At 34.7% G+C, this 22,248-nt stretch overlaps 1 protein-coding gene across 10 annotated transcripts in view; it reads right to left on the bottom strand.

Moving 5' to 3' along the window:
- Nucleotides 1-297: 297 nt before the first annotated feature.
- LOC140443476 (uncharacterized) overlaps nucleotides 298-22,248 on the bottom strand; it is a 447,648-nt gene continuing 425,697 nt past the window's right edge. For 6 of the 10 annotated variants that reach the window (XM_072534768.1, XM_072534773.1, XM_072534769.1 and 3 more), the window contains 2 exons: nucleotides 5,879-5,989; nucleotides 298-2,443 (listed from right to left, as the gene is read on the bottom strand). In XM_072534768.1, the coding sequence (XP_072390869.1) occupies nucleotides 2,220-2,443; nucleotides 5,879-5,989 (335 nt within the window). In that variant the 3' untranslated portion in view covers nucleotides 298-2,219. Of the gene's footprint in view, nucleotides 2,444-5,867; nucleotides 5,990-22,248 lie in introns of all 10 variants that reach the window. The other 4 variants (XM_072534774.1, XM_072534767.1, XM_072534775.1 and 1 more) reach the window with 2 other exon arrangements.

Raw genomic sequence — 22,248 nt, forward strand, 5'->3', positions numbered from 1 at the left:
GTCCACAACAACAACTAATCTGTTTAAAGCATCAATCAATAAAATAATTAGAGCCAGAATGATCGCCAATATTCGAAATGAATAGGAACCAGAAGAAGAATTTTGTCACAAATAAATTCCTAACTTCTTTTTCTTCTATTAAATTCCCTAACATATGTAGGTATAATATATAAATATATATAAATATATATGTATATATATATATATATATATATATATTTATATATATATATATATATATATATATATATATATATATATATATATATATATATATATATGTATATGTATACAGGTATGTATATATAAAATTTGGTAACCCACTAGAATATTTCTGCTCCCTCGTAATAAGTGTCTCGTTGGTTATATTATTTATAATTTATTTATTTGTGCTAGTCTGACTGATATGATAACGTGCACTTACAAAATAAATTCTAGTAAAACATATCTTTGGTGTATCTTAGTCACTAAAAATATAATAAAATAAAATATACTATAGACAATAAAAACACATTAAATTTAAAGTGTAAATAAATAACATAGATTCTTCGTAGTATTCTGAGACCAATGTATATTTTACAATAATTATTTGCTTGATCTAAAACACAAGTAATTTTACAAAAAAAGAAAACAAATACTACAAATATCTTATCTATACACGTTCATTGATCGCTCATACTTTTTACGCATTTGCACTCATTCAATCTCATTTTAGGGACTTTTTTCATATTTAAATAATATATAACTTTCGAAAATATCTATCATAACCGTTAAAAAGATAAAATACTCTATGTATTCATATAACATTATTAAAATACTGTAATTTTACATAAGTGGTGTTTTGTGTTAAAAAAATGTAGGTACAAGAAATGGCAGAACTGCGTATAAGCCAAAAAGCTGTAAAATTCCTTGAACAATGCATAAATAGTAACAAAACTTGTAAATTAAAAGAATTTAAAAATTAGAAAATCCAAATCTCCAACAGAAAATTATTTGTATGATTTTTAAATTGGTTTTTACTTTTATTGCATAAAAGTTATCTTCACAACAGTTGTGGAAAATGCAATTTAACAAAAGAGACGAAAGAAACAAATATGAATTAAATTGGAACAGTAGGCGGAACTGTAGACTAGCGCGGAGCAGCATACTATGTTTTCTGTATTTTTAAAATTTAAATAATATATTTAAAATTAAATAAAGTATCTTTAATATTTATTTACGTGTTATATTTTAAACTTATTCAATAAATTATTTTTATTGCTCCTAACTCCACCTGTTAACGTATTAAGAAAGCATACGTTGTTTACTTATGACAAATTAAGACCATTTATTAATAATAAAATATAAATAAGTAGCATTTGATAGTAAGTTTAATTATTATATTATAAACTAAATAATATGTTTAACTATTATAATCGTTATGAATATAAATAGTTATAAATATATTATAACTTTTATTAAATAATTTTAATAATCGTAATGAAAGGAATCTTCTAGAGACAGATATTCTTTTAATTTTTTACTTTTAATTTAATGTCTATATTTTGTTAGTTACTTTTCATGTAGTTTTTAATCTAAACCTGGTTAGAGTAAATATATGATGACTAGAAACGAATTGGTCGAGAATAGTCAATCGATGTCAAAAATCGCTATTCTATGACGCTAGCCGTGACGACGCCGTGGCACTAGTTTCGTAACGCTTGCCTCAGCATTATTTTACCATAGAGAAAAAAGTAATACAACGCCAGTATAGAAGCTTCGCTTCAAAAACTCTTCTTTCGTTAGATATCGTTCCTTTTGTGTTAACTATCGAGTTTTAGTAAAATAAGAATAATAAATTTAATAATTGTACCTATAATAAAATAAAAAACCAATTTTTTCAAAAAAATCAAGAAGATCTACCTAATCCAGTATCAATTAAGGTTTAGTATTAGAATTCCAAATATCTTACATCAACATCGGGCGGAAAAAATAGTAAAATTTAATTATAAATATTACAAAAAAAATTAATTTCATTCATCCATAAGCACAGTACATACTTAATATAATGCTTAAAATAATAATATGGAGTACTTTTATCTTTTTAATTGTTATATATTATATTATATAAATGCTATATTGGCCTAGAAGGCGGAAAAATATATAGACATTCTATGTAAATTTAAATATGAAACATTTTTCGTCCCTTTCTAAATTTCGTACAGTCTAGCGGCGAAACTTTAAGCTAAGTTCAGATCATGGGTAAAAATGTTTTCTGTTTTGAGGCAAGCGCTCCCACTCTCGGTCGGTGAGTTGGCAGAGGCTAGGGAATTTGCTCTAGTCGCCGCTAGAGGACTCCGGCTGCTTTGGTCTGTGTTTGCATTTGAGTTTATGCAACTGATTTGTGCTGGCTCATTGCTGTTGATTCCAGTGGCGGTAATATCGTTGTAATAATACGCACTATCTGAAAGGTAAATTTATTATTTAGAAATTTGTGAAAAAATGTATATTGAAAATATAACGTTTTTCAGTTTTGGTACCAGATAACAGTTAGGTATAATATAATATTATGTTATTTATGCACTAAGTATACTAAACAATATGAACAAATTTTGTATAATGCATTATCATAACTCGTTTTTAGTTAGTAACAGTGGCGGATCTAGACCTTGCCAACTTGAGGGGAACTACCAATGAGACACCAACCAAATGACATAACAAATATAAACCCAAATTACAGAAAAGACATAAATAATAAGTTTTCTTTAACCTGTGTACTTATTTGCTTCTGGTTAGGGGCAACTGGATTGGGAAGAAAAATAGATAGTGACAACAGTAACGTTATAAACAAATAAATAGAACTAGGATAGTTATTCGCTGGATTATAGCAAAATAGAAGTTACGTTACAAATTAACACAAACATAGTTATTACAATTAACGCCGTATGCGATAATAAAATTAAAGAACAAAAAAATAGTATCAGCTTTTCAAATATTGAGCCTCCTAATTAAAAATGAGCGGCATCGATACTAAAAGAATTTGCTTAAAAGAAACTGAAGCAACTGCATAAATAAGATGGGCAGATGCTATCAAATATCTGTTTGTTTTAAAAATTCATTTAGGCTCACGAAGAAAAATTATAAGATTATAACGATTTTCCATGTAATAAATAATTAAATGTTATTCACGGTCCTAAAAATGAACAGGATAAAGGGAACGTCTAATTAACAATTATGGTAACTTTGTTTGTTTTTTTTTTATGGAAGCCGTCTATTATAAACCGATCATACTTCTTCAATATCTTCAATTCCTTCACGATATCCATTCCAGGATTCTGGAACGATATACCAGCTTATACAGCTCTAGTAGATGGGTACCATATATTTTTGAAGTCACTTTGTTGTTTTCAAAAAGTGCTTGCCGCCAGCAATCTAGTGCATCGCTACAAAGTTTGTAGCTTAAGTCTCCATAAAACAGTCCCATTGTACGCAGATGTCCCTCTACTGGCGAATGTCCAGTAAGGAAGCCTGTTATGACTCTAAGCTGATTTCTGCTTGTTTTCTGCAGTACTTCAGTCATATTATCATATTTTCGTCCAATATATACTTTGCCATGTATTTGACCGGGTATATTTTCTAGTGTGAGTTATGAGCCTTCGGCTCCTGTACATTGCCTTCGGATCCATGCTTTTTTCGATCGCTGACGATGCTTTTTGGCACTCCTGCGGCAGGCTTTTTTGTAACTGATTTCTTCTGACAAGTGTATTAGCTCGTTCATTGCCGTATATTCGGCGGTAACCTGAAACCCATACCACTGTTACACTGCTATATTCCGCCAGTATTCTCGAGTTCCTGAGTGAGCTCCCAGAGTCTGAGTGAGTGCCTTCATGACTGCTTGGCTATCTGTACGTATATTGATGTGCTTCAGTTGGCAATCTTCATGTTCAGTTCTCTTGTACACTGCAATATTTCAGAAATCTCTACCTGAAATACAGAGGTGTATTCTCCTAGTGAAATCGAAATAATTTGATTTCCTCTACTACCGAATATTTCCGGATCTCCTGTAGTTTTAGACCCATCTACAAACCAGGTATAATTCTGCAGTCTGGATAGAGCGTATCTTCTGTCCCATCTCTCTCGTGAACAGATGTCTACTTGGAAAGGAACTTTGGGTACTATATGGTAAGAAATCATCATCTATCCCTAATATCATTTATGATTTTACTATATCCTGATCTAACCTGTACGTTACTCAGGTTTTCTACCACACCTCCCCCTCTAAAATTATACGTTAATGAGGGAGATCAAGTAGTTGCCGTTGGTGTGCTTTTCATAACTCTTATGATTCCGAGGCAAGTAAGTCTTTGCACCTTACTTAGTTTTTAGGATGGCACATTTTTGCTGCAGCTTTGGCCACCATATCACTAATAGATATGAATTTTTTGGTATTACCGCTATGTTTTAAATTTAATGCAACATGTCTGGTTTTTCCCCACATTTTTCTATGGTAGCATCTGGCTACGAATAACGTAGTTACCACCCTCTTGGTTATTGTTCTATCTGCTAATTTTAATTAAACTTTGATCAAATAAAAGGCAGATATGGAGCACAGTTTAATAATTAAATCTTGCCCAAGTACTTTCGCTTCCTAGAGCATCTTCAGGGGCATTTCGTCAATTGTGGCCTATCCAACAATCAAAGAATGTCATAAACATAAAATTGTACATTGTTAAATATTGAGACTGAACAAATAGATTTTTATTTCCTTACCGATTGCTGATACTATAAATCAATATTTAAAACAGTACGGTCGAAAAATAATTTGAAATATATATATATATATATATATATATATATATATATATATATATATATATATATATATATATATATATATAGATATATTTAATAAATGCAATCATACGTGGCTACTCATAATAAACAACGTACCAGAAAATTTTTCCATGGAACAACTTGTAAAAGAAGCAAAGGTCGGTAGGCTTAGTAAGAGTATTTTTAAGAGACAAAATATAGTTTGGTAGGCAATGATGTAAGAGAAATGTTTATCTGTACAAATAAAAGTAAAATAATGCGATCCCAAATACTAAAATACATCCTTTAGATACTAAAGATGTATTGTAGTCGTTAATAAATTCATTAACATTGCCTGTATAATGGTACCAATACATGAATTTCTAAATTATTATGTACAATCATCACTAAAAAACTTTCTAATAGTTGCATTAATTTTTTACAATCACATACTTGTCATCACAAAAGTTATCACAAAAGTTGTAGGTACTGAGCTAATTTAAAAAGTTTTGGTGTATGATTGTTCTTCATATGCATTTTTTGCATCCAAGGAATCTGTTTTTACCTATATAAATCCTAAAACTAATATTGCATTTAAATAAGACATTAGCTAACAGTGAAAATTGTAATGTAATAAAGATATTTTAACAGTTTTTTTGTATTATTTAATGATTTAAATTAAACTTAAACTTTAAATTGATAAAGTGAAGTGAAGTAAAGCGACTTATAATTTGGTCGCAGATACTACAAGAATTTTATATTGCTTATAATTTGGTACGAATTCACTTAGTAAAAAATTTGTTTTTTCTTTCTTCACTTTACAATCAAATACTAAATTTTTTATTTTGACTAGGTAAATTAGCTTAATTTTAAAATTAAGGACTTTCCTTCTTCTTTTTGTTTAAATATGTCAAATAAACAATACTTAAATTAATAATAAAACACTGACCTTTTTTTATTAAAATATAGAATATTTTATTTAAACTAATTTTGGTAATTTTAACATAATTTTACATTTTTCACAGCCTCCTAAGATGCAAAATATCGAGTGGGTCCAAAATGGCTACAATACTCACTGTTTACTTACTAAGTAACCCGCTAGACGCACTACCATATCCATAAGTGCCGTAAGCTGCTCCATACTGACTGTATGCAGTACTATAAGCGTAATCAGTTCCCGGTACCATTGTGGTGCCTGCTGAAAATAATAATTAATTATTACTTAATTACTATAATTAATCAGTTATTAAAAAATCATTATCGTATTTAACTAATGAATATTTTTATTGTAAAAGTAGTAAACAAAATATAATTAATAATGCGAATCCGGGTATCGAGATTATCTTCACCGAAAAAGTCAGTTGTCAACATCTGTCAATCCTCATGTTTATTTTGTTATTAAATTCGGTATTATTAAATTGTAGTTATTATCATAAAACCTGCAGAAATATGTAGAATTGTACAGTAATACTTCTCCTTTATGACATAAATTTATAAAAAATATTAGTTTTAGATAATAAAACTCTGAAACAACCTCTGTTTTATGTTAAATGATGTAGTTTTATGTCTTGGTAATTATCGTGGAATTTGTTCTATAAGAACCATTGTCAAAAAAATAAAAATAGTACTTTATCAAGGACCTGATTTTTTCTTAAAAATATTTAACATAATTTTGATTCATCGATAGTCTACTGATAAAAGCTTTATTTGACGATATATATATTAAAAAACTTTGTGTATATCTTCCAATAATTACCCTCCTATGGGCTGGTATAATAAGTATATATATATATATATATATATATATATATATATATATATATATATATATATGTATTATATAAATATATATATATATATATATATATATATATATATATATATATATATATATATATATATATATATATTGTTACGATAAATATACTGGCCTAACTTTTATGACTAATTATTCTGTTTTATTGTAGAAATTTCGGTGGAAGTCTAGATTCAAATTATGGTGAATTCTCCAACTTGATGTTCTCGACTATTCCAGTATATCAGGATTTCGTATATAAATACAACATTTTTATATGGAGAGTTAGTTAATACTCAAGACCCGCGCTCGCGAATTTGTACGTACGGATATAATAAATTATTGTAAGATAAGTTAATATAAATAAAGAAATAAATTAAATCCGTAAGTGTTATAAATATTGAACCTTTTAATAAATTCACAACAAATGGTGTCAGAGTGAGATCGAACATAAATTAGACTTATAATAATAATACAAGGGTGATATAAAATAAATTGTGAAAATGGCTACGATTTATGAGCTGACAGTGACTAATTTAAGAAGACATCTTGAAGACAGAGAATTAGCTTCTACCGGAAAAAAGGCTGAGTTAGTCCAACGACTAAAGAACGCTTTGCTAGAAGAAGGACTAGATCCAGAGACTTATATATTTGAAGATGCTGTCCTCTCGTCGATTTCCAAAGTTTCTGGTGACATCGCATCATTAGAGAACAAAGTTTCCGGTGACATCGCATCATTAGAGAACAAAGTTTCCGGTGATATCGCATCATTAGAGAACAAAGTTTCTGGCGATATTTCGAAAGTTTCCGGCGACATCGCTTCTTTAGAAAGCAAAGTTTCTAACGAGATTTCTTCTCTGGAAAGCAAAGTTTCTGCTAACATCTCTAAAGTCACTTCTGAGATGTCTGCTCTTGACGATAGAGTGTCTTCGTTAAAAAACCAAGTTGCTGCCGATATGTTGGCCTTCGAAGAAAAGATATGGAAAGAGATGGAAAGGAAGATGGAGGAAACAGGGACAGCAGAGAGAGGAAACAATCCAATTAGAGTAGAGATAAAAGAAGACGAGACGAAGTGTAAGTTGGAAACACGGCCGAAATTTGAAGGAAGTGGAAGTTCTGTGCATGTCAAAGTCCCAACTTTCGACGGAAAATCGTCATGGAACAACTACATGAAACAGTTCGAATCAGCTGCAAGAGCGAATGGATGGTCTGAAAAAGAAAAGGCTATAAACCTGACTATCGCTCTTCGAGGAGATGCCTTAGATGTGCTTCAGACCATAGCAGTAGAGGAGACCGATGATTTCGAACAACTGAAGAAGAGGTTAAATATGCGATATGGCCACGAACATTTGGAGCATGTATATCAGTCGCAGCTTAAAAATCGTAGACAGAAGAAAGATGAGGCTCTTCAAGAATATGAGGTAGATATTGCCAGATTAGTACGATATGCTTATCCAACAGCTCCCGAAGACATGATGGAAAAATTGGCCGTTCAAACGTTTATTGATGGTCTTCGTGATCATGAAATGCAGAGAACACTACGATTAGCTCGTCACAAGACGCTGGTTGATGTCTTATCCGCCGCCCTCGAATACGAGTCAGCTACGCAGGCCTCTGGCGGGTACAGTAAAGTTAGGACTGTAAAAGAGGAAGGAGATGAAGATAAACTTGACCAGCTCGTTAATATGATGAAAAGCATGACATATAAGAAAACGAAGACCATCAGATGCTGGAATTGTGGCGAAATAGGACACGTACGAAGCTCCTGTAAACACCCTAGGTACGACGCAAATCAAGAAACTCACCATCAGGAAAACTAGAACGGGTCAGCCTTAGGGGGGCAGCTTCGACCCAAAACTTTTCCAAAGACCCTCTCATACTAATAGCTTCTTTGAAATGTCGTGAAGATAGTGTATATGTAGATGGAGAAATAAATGGTAAAAGACATACGTTGTTGGTGGATACCGGAGCGACCAGAACCATTATACGTCCAACAGTTATAAACAGCCGTAAGAAACTGTTACCAACGAGGTTGCGACTTCGGACCGCTACAGGTGAAAATGCCAACATTCATGGAGAAATCCAGGTACAATTGGGAATTGGAGCAGAAAAGTTCGTCCATACTGTTATAGTTGCTGACATCGAAGAGGATGTTATATTAGGAATGGACGTAATGAATATGCATGGATTCCAATTGGATTTTAAGAATAAGGTAATCAAAGTTGGCAACGAGGAGGTATTTCTCCATCCACATAATGACAACACTGTGCAAGCAGCCATTACAGAAGATACAGTCGTGCCTGCGAGAAGCGAAACGATCATAGTAGCGCGGCTACAGGGAATTGTGGACGAAGGGAGACCTGTTATGATGGAGCCTTGGAACCACGACGATGAGGTTGGCCGTGGAATCATAATTGGAAAGGAATTGGTGACTTCGGCTAAAGAAATTCCTGTGAGACTTATCAATGTCAACGACTACCCAGTGACCATAAAGAAAGAGACAAAAGTAGGAACTTGTGTACCTGTGACATCCATAATCCGTCAGGCGACAACATCTGATAATTCCAACGACAAATTCGACCAAATGGTTGCAGTTGCAGGACAGTCTCTAAATCAGATGGAGAAAAGGAAATTAAGGGAATTTCTGCGGCAGTATCGTGATATTTTCGTACCGAAAGGAGGAAAGACGGGAAGAACTACCGTTGTTAAGCATAAAATTGATACTGGTAATGCTAAGCCAATTCGTCAAACAGCTCGACGATTACCACAGGCGAAGAGAGAGGAAGCTGAAACGATTGTTCAGGAAATGAAGAAAGACGGGGTAATAGAACCTTCTACGAGCCCATGGGTCTCTCCGGTGGTCCTGGTTAAGAAGAAAGACGGAACGACGAGGTTCTGTGTGGATTACCGTTTGCTGAACAACGTTACCAAGAAAGATAGTTATCCTCTGCCTCGGATCGATGACACATTGGACACATTGGCTGGAAGTAAATTGTTTTCTACTTTAGATTTGAAGTCTGGATACTGGCAGGTAGAAATGGACCCAGTCGATAAAGAAAAGACAGCCTTCACCACAGGATCTGGATTGTGGCAATTCAACGTTATGCCATTTGGACTTTGTAATGCTCCTGCGACATTTGAGAGGCTTATGGAAAATGTGTTGAGAGGGTTATCTTGGAAAACATGCCTGGTTTATTTAGATGACATAATCGTCTTGGGGGAGACATTCGAAGATCATTTGAGGAATTTAGAAAACGTTTTTAATCGACTTAAAGCTGCCCAATTGATGCTAAACCCCAAGAAGTGCCAGCTATTTCAAGGTAAAGTCAATTATCTGGGTCATATAGTCAGTAAAGAAGGAGTGGCCGTGGATAAGGGAAAAATCGATTCCATTAAGGAATGGCCAAAACCAACTGACAAACATCAAGTGAGAAGTTTTCTTGGACTATGTACTTACTACCGGAGGTTTATTAAGAAGTTTGCAGATATCGCTAAGCCATTAACGCGACTTACAGAGGAAGCAAGAGAATACCGCTGGGATATAGACTGCCAAAATGCCTTTGAAACGTTGAAAAAGCATTTAATAACAGCACCAATTTTGGGGTATCCACTGCCAGAAGGAGAGTTCATCTTAGATACGGATGCAAGTAATGTGGGAATTGGAGGAGTGCTGTCTCAGATTCAAGGAGGACAGGAACGAGTCCTCGGATATTTTAGTAAAGTTCTTTCAAAACCTGAGCGGAATTATTGCGTCACGAGAAGAGAACTTCTAGCAGTAGTTAAATCAGTAGAGCACTTCTATCAATACCTCTATGGAAGGAAGTTTTTAATCCGAACCGACCATGCCGCCCTTAAGTGGTTGATGCAGTTTAAGAATCCAGAGGGTCAGATAGCCAGGTGGATCGAACGACTCCAAGAATACGATTTTAAGATTGAGCACCGGGCCGGAGTTAGCCACAGAAACGCTGATTCTCTTTCCAGAAGGCCATGCTCAGCAGAGTGTTCCCACTGCAACAAAACGGAATCCAAGGAAGCAGCAGTGCTAAGAACGACGATTGTCAATGACGACTGGACGCCTACTAAGATCAGGGAAGAACAAGAGAGAGATCCAGTTATACAGAAAATCCGAAAATGGAAAGAGGAAAACCGTCGACCACCTTGGCAGGAAATATCAAACCTATGCTCAGTAGTTAAGACGTATTGGGCCCAGTGGGACTCATTTATCATCGAAGATGGCTTGCTTAAACGAGTCCTGGAAAATGATGACGGTTCAGAGAAGAGAAGACAGTTGGTGATCCCAAAGAGCAGAATAGCCGAAGTACTTCGTCAGTTACACGACAGTCCATCGGGAGGGCATTTTGGTGTAAGGAAAACCCTTCAGCGAATTCGGGAACGGTTTTATTGGATGAACAGTTCCGACGATGTAAAAGACTGGTGTAAGAAATGTACTATTTGTGCCACGAGTAACGGGCCTTACCGAAAAAGGAGAGCTCCTATGAGACAATATAATGTTGGAAGCCCGTTTGAAAGAATAGCTTTGGACATCGCTGGGCCATTTCCAGAAAGTGAAAATGGAGGCAAGTACATGCTGGTAGTAATGGATTACTTCAGTAAGTGGGTCGAGATTTACGCACTTCCAGACCAGAAGGCCGCCACCGTTGCAGATAAGTTGATCCAAGAATATATCAGCCGATTTGGAGTGCCTTTGGAGATCCATAGTGACCAAGGCAGGAACTTCGAAAGCGATCTATTCCAAGGAATATGTGATAGACTAGGCATGAAGAAAACAAGAACTACAGCATATCATCCGCAATCTGATGGTATGGTAGAACGGATGAATAGGACAGTTGGCAAATATTTGACAAAGATGGTGTCCGATCATCAGCGAGACTGGGACCAATACCTTCCGTTCTTCACAATGGCCTACAGATCTGCTGTTAACGAATCAACAGGCCAGACACCAGCGAAAGTCCTATTCGGACGCGAAATGCGACTACCTTGTGATCTAGAGTTTGGGTGTCGACCTGGAGAAGATGTAGCAGGTGAAGATTATGTGATCGAATTACGAAGAAGAATGGACGATGTACATGAGTTGGTCCGTTCCCACCTTCAGATCGCTAGCGACCGAATGAAGAAACGGTACGATACACAAGCCGAAAAGGGTTGCTTTAAGAAGAACGACAAAGTATGGCTGTATAATCCCAAGAAGCGAAAAGGTTGTTCTCCCAAATTGCAGCAGTTTTGGGAAGGTCCATACCTCATTATGGAGAAGATCAACGATGTCATCTACCGAATAAGCAAGATTCCGAAGGGAAAGCCGATGATAGTACATCATAACCGGCTGGCGTCTTTCGAAGGTGACCACGACGTAGATGAAGAAGTGGAAGTAAACCAAGTCCACGATGTGTCTGACCTCACGTTTGAGGAATTCATGGGTGCCTATGGAGGTACCGGTAAAGCGAGACATGGTGTTACCACTGAAGAAAAGCAAGATCTACTCGCGCTCCCCGATGACTACTCGCTGGCCCTCACCATCCCGGCCAGTATCAAAGACGCACCAGGGTTGGCATCCGTCTTTCGAAGGAAGTTTGGTCGAGTTGCAGAACTTCAATGCCAGGTGCCAGCTCCCGGTAAAACCTTGAAACTCCAAGATGCATCACGTTACCTTTTCTACCTGGTAACAAAAGACACTGCCCGTGACCAACCTACCTACCGAGATGTATGGGAAGCCTTACTTCAATTGAGAGAGCACGTACTAGAGTCCGACGTGCAAAAGTTAGCCATGCCAAAGTTGGAGTGCCGCCAATTAGATTGGAGGGTTATCCGAAATATGGTGGAGGAGATCTTTAAAGACACCGAAGTCCAGGTGTTAGTCTGTTGCAATCCGCATAGTTACTGGTGCGGAGAGAAAACCGTCCCTTGTCATTTTTATACAACTGGAAGTTGTAAAAGAGGGTCCAGTTGCCGATACCAGCATACAGTTCCGGTTCCAGTCCCGACAAGGTTCCAGGAGGAACCATCTTTTAAGAGGGGGGCAATGTTACGATAAATATACTGGCCTAACTTTTATGACTAATTATTCTGTTTTATTGTAGAAATTTCGGTGGAAGTCTAGATTCAAATTATGGTGAATTCTCCAACTTGATGTTCTCGACTATTCCAGTATATCAGGATTTCGTATATAAATACAACATTTTTATATGGAGAGTTAGTTAATACTCAAGACCCGCGCTCGCGAATTTGTACGTACGGATATAATAAATTATTGTAAGATAAGTTAATATAAATAAAGAAATAAATTAAATCCGTAAGTGTTATAAATATTGAACCTTTTAATAAATTCACAACAATATATATATATATATATATATATATGTATTATATAAATATATATATATATATATATATATATATATATATATATATATATATGTATTATATAAATATATATATATATATATATATATATATATATATATATATATATATATATATATATAGTTGTTCCGAGAGATTTCCTTGGTTAGTACAGTTAAACTTAAAGCTAAGATCAATACTGGTACAAGAATTAATATTAAACTCAACAGTTTTCCGGGTTGAACCGCGTCGATTTTCTCTGCGCCAAGCTTTGAGACCCGAGCACTATCCACTTAAACTCACATGTTGACTACGATATGTTGATGATACTTTCGTTATTTGGCCCCATGGCAGGGATGCTTTCATATTATTCTCATCATATGAAAGCTTTTCTTCTTTACATCAAAGATGTGGTTTCGACAAAATCGGCTAAATTTTTACAACAAAAGTAATTAAGACAATATTTACGCCCCAACAAAAACTTTCATCCCTTGTTCGATCGATCAAAGACAACATTCCAAATGGACAACACAAAGTTTATGAAATTTCTTGTTCAGACTGCCTTGTATAGGCCAAACAACTCGTAGAATTCCAAATAGGATTTATGAACATTCCATTTCTATTCGCAATGCCGATTAAATTTCAGCGCTATGTCAATACCATCTACATACAGGTCACAAAATTGATTTTCAAAACTCCAGAATTATAGTCCTTATTCGCTTCTGTAAACCACGAATCATCTGAGAAACCATAAAAATTAAAAAAAAAAGCCAAATTGTCTCAACAACAGAGATGACGGCATCCGGTTACCTTCGAATGGAGACCTCTCATAAAGAAAATATCGTCCGCTCCATCCGACAACCAAAATCCTACCGTCAGAAATGTTCCCCAACGCTAACCCCACGCCAACCTCCACCCAAACCACGTCACCATCGACGGTAGAAATGAACAATCCGATGTTCAAGTAGCAGTAATGTATTGGTAGGTGATCAGTGTAGTAATATCTGGAGGCTCGGGAGTCTGAGACTTCGAAAATTCTGGAGAAGACATCAGGGAGGATGTCGAAAGCTCGGCGCTGTGAAAACCGATGCGGTTCAACCCGGAAAACTGTTGAATTCAATATTAATTCTTGTAATAGTATTAATAATCTTATATATATATATATATATATATATATATATATATATATATATATATATATATATATATATTGTTGTACTTTTGAATGTCCATAAGCAATAAAAAACCGATATACAAATTTTATTACTTAAATAAAAATTAAAATTATTGATATTTCATAAAGACACGGGCATATGAATTTTCAAACATCCTGTATAAGACAAAATATGTATTTTAAGTTGTTCGAAGAATTGTTAATTAGGCCTCAGAGACAAGACTTTCAAATATTATCGATAAGAAATTTAAATAAGTCGGTGATTGTGGAATGGTTTTACCCGGAATAAAAGTGTAGATAGAAAGTGTTGAACAATAGACCGGGATTTGCGGTGGTTTTCTCCCCGAAAGATTATATCGGTAAAAGTTTATTAACAAAAGACATTGAATTGAGAAACAGGTATCGTTTGTAGCTATTAGTAAGAAATATTTGTAAAGCAGATAGATTTAGTTAGAATAATTAAAGAAGTTTGTTTTCTGGAATTACCCGAATGACGTTTTATAGAGAGAGTTGGGTGGTAACGATATACATCACAAGAGGTGGATGATTTTTATTGGTCAAATTTTGAATGCAAGGAGGTTGATTTTGGCTATGAGATAGGAGAGAGAAAAAAAGGTTGGTAGTCAGTTTTCGTCGTCCAAGAAGGAAGGAGCTTTGTGATTTGTGTTTGTTTGAAGTCCCGAAGACGTAATTTAACGGGTGTGTTTATTTGCGGTGTAAAAGCTGACCAGTGTGAGGAACGGGGTACAGAGAGATAGAAAACCAAAGGGCCTAAGAATATTAATAGCAGACGAAGCCGGAAACATTTGGAGATACAAGGACAGATAGGAGAAAGGTGTACGTCATCTGGACCACAATAGGAGCAGAAGCAGAGAAAGGATTTTTTTTGTTGTGGCGTGGCCATAGAATTGCAACGGCAGAGAAGGAAAGGTCAGTCAAATTTCATTAGAGCCGGAGTGTGATTTTCATTTATTAATTAAATAAATTGAATAAATAATAGAGACAGTTAATTTTGCGATCACTTAAAAAAAAGGAATTATAAAAAGAGCTTAGTTATAACACATATTAAAAATCAATGTAAAATAACATTTGGGTCCATGATAGAAAACAACTTCTCATATATTTAAAGTTAGTATATTGCAAATATTACAGGATTGATTGTTGTATAAAATTTCATTAAAATAAAGGACATCTCACATATAGTTCAGTTGAAATTCTATGTATTTTATTCAGGTCATATTACCTATCCCGATTAGGACGCCAATTGGAAAATATTTTGAATCCACGATCAAAGGTAAATCGTACAATTTAAATAGCCTGAGATTGTAATTAATTAATGCTGATTTATTGTGATTAATTGGAGATTAGTTCATTTAATAAATATAGACAGGTTTTTTCCTAAGTAAGCAATATAATACAATTTAAATAGCATAACAAAATGGCCCCCAACGTGTAAAGCTTTGAAAAATATTTCTAGTTGGCAAATTTGAAAGGATAGGAGTAGACGAGCAGATATTTGAAAGTTTATATGCCGGGGATAAAGTGAAATATTATGTAAAAATTGAGGACATAAAGATTATATATTTTTTTTAAGATACAATTTACCATAATTGATTTATTCGTGATATTGACAATTTATAGGTTACCATAATTGATTTATTTGTGTGATATTTAAATTTGATAATTTTACCATACTTGAATGATTTGATTGATTTTGACATTTGATATTTTACCATTTGATTTATTTGTGGGATATTGAAATTTGATACTCGTACTCAAGAGTTATTACATTTGAACAGGAAAAGTCCCGTTTGTTGCAACAGACCAGTAGAATTTTATATTTGGCGGGGAAATTATTGCACAAATTTCAAAGTTTTATATTTGGCGGGGATAAATAATCTAACGAACATGTCGGCCACAAGGAGTCAAAGCAAAACGCAAGAAAGGAAAGAGGATAAGATAGAAGAGGAAACAATTATTGATGAAGGATCGGATAATGAAGGAAATGCTACAATAATGGAGGAAAGAAAAGAAACAGGGATGTTAGAAAAATTATTAGCTATGATGCAAATACAGACACAACAAATACAAGAATCGTCACAAAAAATGGATAAAAATCAACTGGAAACAAAACACATAATGGATGAATCACAACAAAGAACGGAACAAAAATTGGACAATTTGGAAGAAAACCAAAGAAAAATGGAACAAAAAATGGAAACGCGTATGGACAAATATGAAAACGAAATAAAAGTCTGTTTAGAAAGAAGTAGGGAAGAAACAGAGAGGAAAATAGAATTGCAGAGAGAAGAAATCGAAACTAAAATGAAAGATATTCAGAGTATGCAAAAAAGGGAATTAGAACAGATAGAAATAAAATTTGAAAATGCGCTACAAGAAGACCGGAAAGAAACGGAAAGGAGATTTAAACAAATTGCAGAGATGGAGATAAGAGGAGTAGAAAGAAAGGAAGTCATCGTACATAGCACAGAAGACGTAAAAGTACGATTTGGCGGGGATATAAGGAAAATACACCCAGTGCCTTTTATAAATAACCTAAAGGAAAAAGTCAAATACATAGGACCGTTTGCAACAGCAAAGGAAACCATCAGAAACCATCTCACAGAAGAGGCAAATCTTTGGTTTGTCAGCAAGGAAGAAGAATTGGACAATTGGCAAGATTTTGAGAGAAGATTCTTAAATTATTTCTGGGGAAAAATCCAGCAACTACAAGTAAATAAAGAGTTACAAAATGGAAAATACCATGAGAGGATGGGCGTATCAGAAAAGATGTACGCATTACAACTCTATAATAATGCAAAACATTTGCAATATAATTATTCATCAGAACAATTGGTAGAGTTGATATCGCGACATTTTGAAGATACCTTGGAAGACCACATAAATCTCCAAAATTACAAGGACATTGACAGCTTATGTCAATTTTTGCAAATGAGAGAATCACGTAGGCATGAAAGAAGAGAAAGAAGACCGCAAGAAAATTATAGACAAAGAGAAAACCAAGAATATAGAGATAGAGGTCAAAATTTTAGAAGAGATTATACAAGACGAGAATTCATACCTAGACGGGGATATGAAAATAGACCGAACGGAAGAGAGAATTATGAACCCAGAACCCAGAGATGGAATGAAAACAGGGATCGGGAAAATCAGAGTAGAAATAACCGCCCATACCAAGGAAACAGATACAATAACCCACGGAATGAACAGGAATCTCGCGGTAATCGATACGGGAATGATAGACCAAAAGAGAACAGAAGAGAAATAAATAATATGCAAAGAGAAGAAAATGAATATGAGAGAGAAGATGACGGGAGAGAAAACACAGAAGAACAACAGGCGTGTTTTCAAGAAGGCGCTCACTAAAAACGAAGAAACAAACAGGAATTTTTTGTCACCCCAAGGAATTTATTAAACTGGCAGGAAACAATGAAAAGAGAAATGGAGTTAATTTAAAATTTGTGGATGGATTTATAAATGAGAAACCAATTAAAATTATGATAGACACAGGCTCTGAAATAACACTGGTCAACAGAAAATTAATCGAAGAAGTAAATTTAACAAGTCTAATTTATAAAATACCTAGGGTGAATTTAGTGGGCGCAAATAAACGGACATTGGCAACAATAAATGAAGGTATACGAGTAATGGTACGATTGAAAAAAAATATGTATGCACTTCAATGTGTAATAATGCCGAATATGTCACATGACATGATTGTAGGCGTTGACGAATTAACGGAAAAACATGTAGTGATCGACTTCCAAACCAATACGATGAAAATAACCAAGGAAAAAGAAGAAGAACAGGATAAGGAACAAGAGAAACAAATTACGGACGAATCAGAGAAAGAACAAACGGTGGAAATGAACCTGGCGACGAAGAAAGGAAAAGGAAGAAAGAGGGGAAAAGGTCTGAAAAAGATCAAAGAAAAAAAAACCTGGGATTCCTCAAAAGATGAGACGAGCTCAGGAGAAGAAGATGGAAAAATTTTGACAAGAAATAAAAGCAAAACTTGGGATTCCTCAAAAGAAGAGACGAGCCCAACAAAAAAAAACACAAAGGAAAATGAAGAGGACACAATGGAGACAGTGGTGTTTGAAGAAGACACGGAGTACACGGTGAATATGTGCGAAAAATTTGATGGGAGAGACAAAAAATTGATATGTGGAGAAGGCAAAGAAAATGATTTGCGTATAATTTTAAGAGACTATGAAACGCTGATAAATGAGGAAAACCGAGTGGCCACAAAATACGAGCACTCATTTGAGGTGAAAAACTTGAGAAATTTTCGATCGAAGACTTATCCAATTCCTTATAAGTATCGGCAAGAAGTAAAGCAAGAAATCAAAAAAATGTTGGAAGATCAAATCATTGAGAGATGTGACTCACCCTATATTAACCCAATTGTGATAGTGAAGAAGAGCAGTGGAGAGTTAAGACTCTGTTTAGATGCCCGAAATATCAACCAACACACAGTATCACAATATGAATCACCGTTAAATATCGAGGCCATTTTTGGAAGGATCACGGGATCACATATTTTCTCAAAAATTGATCTAAAGCATAGTTTTTGGTTAATACCTTTGGCTGAAAAGTGTAGAAACTACACTGCCTTTTCAATTGATGGTATAGTATACCGATTTAAGGTAGTTCCGTTTGGATTACAAAGCGCCTGTGCAGCACTTGTACGAGCTTTGCATACCATTTTGAATCACCATGAAGAGTTCATCGTCCATTACATCGACGATTTATTAATTTTTTCACAAGATATGCAGAGTCATGTGGAACATATCAAAATAATTTTGAAAGAATTGGACACAGCGGGATTAAAACTAAACATTGAAAAATGTCAATTTTTTCAAAAGGAAGTGATTTATTTGGGTTTCAAACTTGACACCGAAACTGTAAGTCTAGCCGAGGACAGAGTAAAGCTCATCGACGAATACCCAAGACCAACAAATCTAAAAACATTGCGAGGGTTTCTCGGTACGATAAATTATTTCAAGAAATTAATTCCCGATTTAAGCCAAAAAGAAATTCCTTTAATAAAATTGTTAAAGAAAGGGACAAAATGGAATTGGAAAGAAGAACAGGAGGAAGCGTTCAAAATATTGAAACAAGAATTTGCTAAAGGAACAAAAATATATCACCCTATTTACAATTTGCCGTTTATACTCCGTACGGATGCGTCGATACAGAAATTTGCAGGAGTGTTGTCGCAAATACAAAACGGCCAAGAGGTTCCGATATGTTTTATATCTCGAGTGACTAAAACACATGAGAGAAAATACAGTGTCACCGAGTTGGAATTCGCCAGTGTACTATTTTGCGTAAACAAATTAAGGTTTTACTTATTGGGAGCTAAATTCACCATCGAAACGGATCATGCAGCATTGATACACATCATGAAGAATCGATTGGTAAATAACAGAATACACAGAGGCATTCTGCTCTTACAAGAGTATGATTTCCAATTTCGATACATCAAAGGGAAAGACAACATAATAGCTGACGCTTTAACACGGGACGAAGATACAGGAAAAAAGGAGACAATTACATTACATGTGGGATTGAATATACTGACACAAGACGAAGGGATATTTTCGTTAAATGAGATAAGGACCGACCAGGAAGGCCTAGAAGAAAGAGAAAAGAGAAGAGCAGAGCTAGAAAACGAGATATTTTTTAAGAGAATAGACGGAAAGGAATTATATTTAGTGACACCGACATTGGCAGAAAGAATCATCAAGAAACTACACGAGGAAAATGGACATATTGGCAGTAGAAAGGTATGGCGTGTATTTAGGGAAAACTACATCAGTCGACAAGATTACCGCATTGCAAAAGAGATCACACAGAAATGCGAAGTATGCCAGAAATACAAGAGCAGGAATTTTAAAAACGAAAATATTGCAAAGAGCATTGTATCCCGGAACAACCTGGACATTATAGCCATCGACATGTTAAGCGATCTAATTGTGACCACGCAAAGGAACAAGCATATTCTGGTGATGGTGGATGTGTTCTCAAAATACGTAAAATTATATAGTTGCCGCACCACAAAAGGGGAAGAAATATTGAGAAAAATAGACAATTTCATCGCTACGGTAGGAACCCCAAGAAAAATTTTACTAGACAATGCAACGTACTTCCGAAATGATCGTTTCAAGGGACAGCTTAGAGAACGGGGAATCGAGACGAACTTTGTAAGCATCAGGCATCCCCAAAGTAATCCTTCTGAGCGATTTATACAAGAGGTAACGAAATTTCTTCGTATTGCAACGGATGGTCAACATCGGCGATGGGACAGAAAATTGGGAGAAATAGAGATGTACCTAAATTCCATGCCAAGTATAGTAACGAAAGAAACACCAGAATACATCATGAAAGGCGTCATGCCGATAAGACCGTGGGAAGATCCAGAACAAAGAGAGTATCGACAGGTTATAGAAACCGTTCAGAGGAGATTAAGAAGAAGCAATGAGAAATACATCCAGAGACAGGGTCATAATAGGAAACGAAGACCAGTAACTTTCCAAAAGGGTGACAAAGTAATGGTAAGAGCATTAAGAGTGTCAAATTTTCAGACCGGTATTTGCGCAAAATTGATGCCTGTTTTCGAAGGGCCATACATAGTAAACAACGAAGATGGAGTAAACAGCTATGAGTTGAAACATATGGATTCTGAAAAGATCAGAGGTATTTATAATATCCATGATGTATATAAATATCACGAATGAAGATTTAAATTTGTATAAAGTAGATAGTAGGATAGGATAATACGTAGCATAAGTACAGATAGCATACAGGAAGTGCGTTTATTTTGCCTCGAGAAAATTTAGTGGCATAAATTGATAAATTTTATCGATTACAAAGGCGGGGATTTGTTGTACTTTTGAATGTCCATAAGCAATAAAAAACCGATATACAAATTTTATTACTTAAATAAAAATTAAAATTATTGATATTTCATAAAGACACGGGCATATGAATTTTCAAACATCCTGTATAAGACAAAATATGTATTTTAAGTTGTTCGAAGAATTGTTAATTAGGCCTCAGAGACAAGACTTTCAAATATTATCGATAAGAAATTTAAATAAGTCGGTGATTGTGGAATGGTTTTACCCGGAATAAAAGTGTAGATAGAAAGTGTTGAACAATAGACCGGGATTTGCGGTGGTTTTCTCCCCGAAAGATTATATCGGTAAAAGTTTATTAACAAAAGACATTGAATTGAGAAACAGGTATCGTTTGTAGCTATTAGTAAGAAATATTTGTAAAGCAGATAGATTTAGTTAGAATAATTAAAGAAGTTTGTTTTCTGGAATTACCCGAATGACGTTTTATAGAGAGAGTTGGGTGGTAACGATATACATCACAAGAGGTGGATGATTTTTATTGGTCAAATTTTGAATGCAAGGAGGTTGATTTTGGCTATGAGATAGGAGAGAGAAAAAAAGGTTGGTAGTCAGTTTTCGTCGTCCAAGAAGGAAGGAGCTTTGTGATTTGTGTTTGTTTGAAGTCCCGAAGACGTAATTTAACGGGTGTGTTTATTTGCGGTGTAAAAGCTGACCAGTGTGAGGAACGGGGTACAGAGAGATAGAAAACCAAAGGGCCTAAGAATATTAATAGCAGACGAAGCCGGAAACATTTGGAGATACAAGGACAGATAGGAGAAAGGTGTACGTCATCTGGACCACAATAGGAGCAGAAGCAGAGAAAGGATTTTTTTTGTTGTGGCGTGGCCATAGAATTGCAACGGCAGAGAAGGAAAGGTCAGTCAAATTTCATTAGAGCCGGAGTGTGATTTTCATTTATTAATTAAATAAATTGAATAAATAATAGAGACAGTTAATTTTGCGATCACTTAAAAAAAAGGAATTATAAAAAGAGCTTAGTTATAACACATATTAAAAATCAATGTAAAATAACATTTGGGTCCATGATAGAAAACAACTTCTCATATATTTAAAGTTAGTATATTGCAAATATTACAGGATTGATTGTTGTATAAAATTTCATTAAAATAAAGGACATCTCACATATAGTTCAGTTGAAATTCTATGTATTTTATTCAGGTCATATTACCTATCCCGATTAGGAC

The sequence above is a fragment of the Diabrotica undecimpunctata genome, chromosome 6 (assembly GCF_040954645.1).
Source record: "Diabrotica undecimpunctata isolate CICGRU chromosome 6, icDiaUnde3, whole genome shotgun sequence".
Lineage (NCBI taxonomy): Eukaryota > Metazoa > Arthropoda > Insecta > Coleoptera > Chrysomelidae > Diabrotica > Diabrotica undecimpunctata.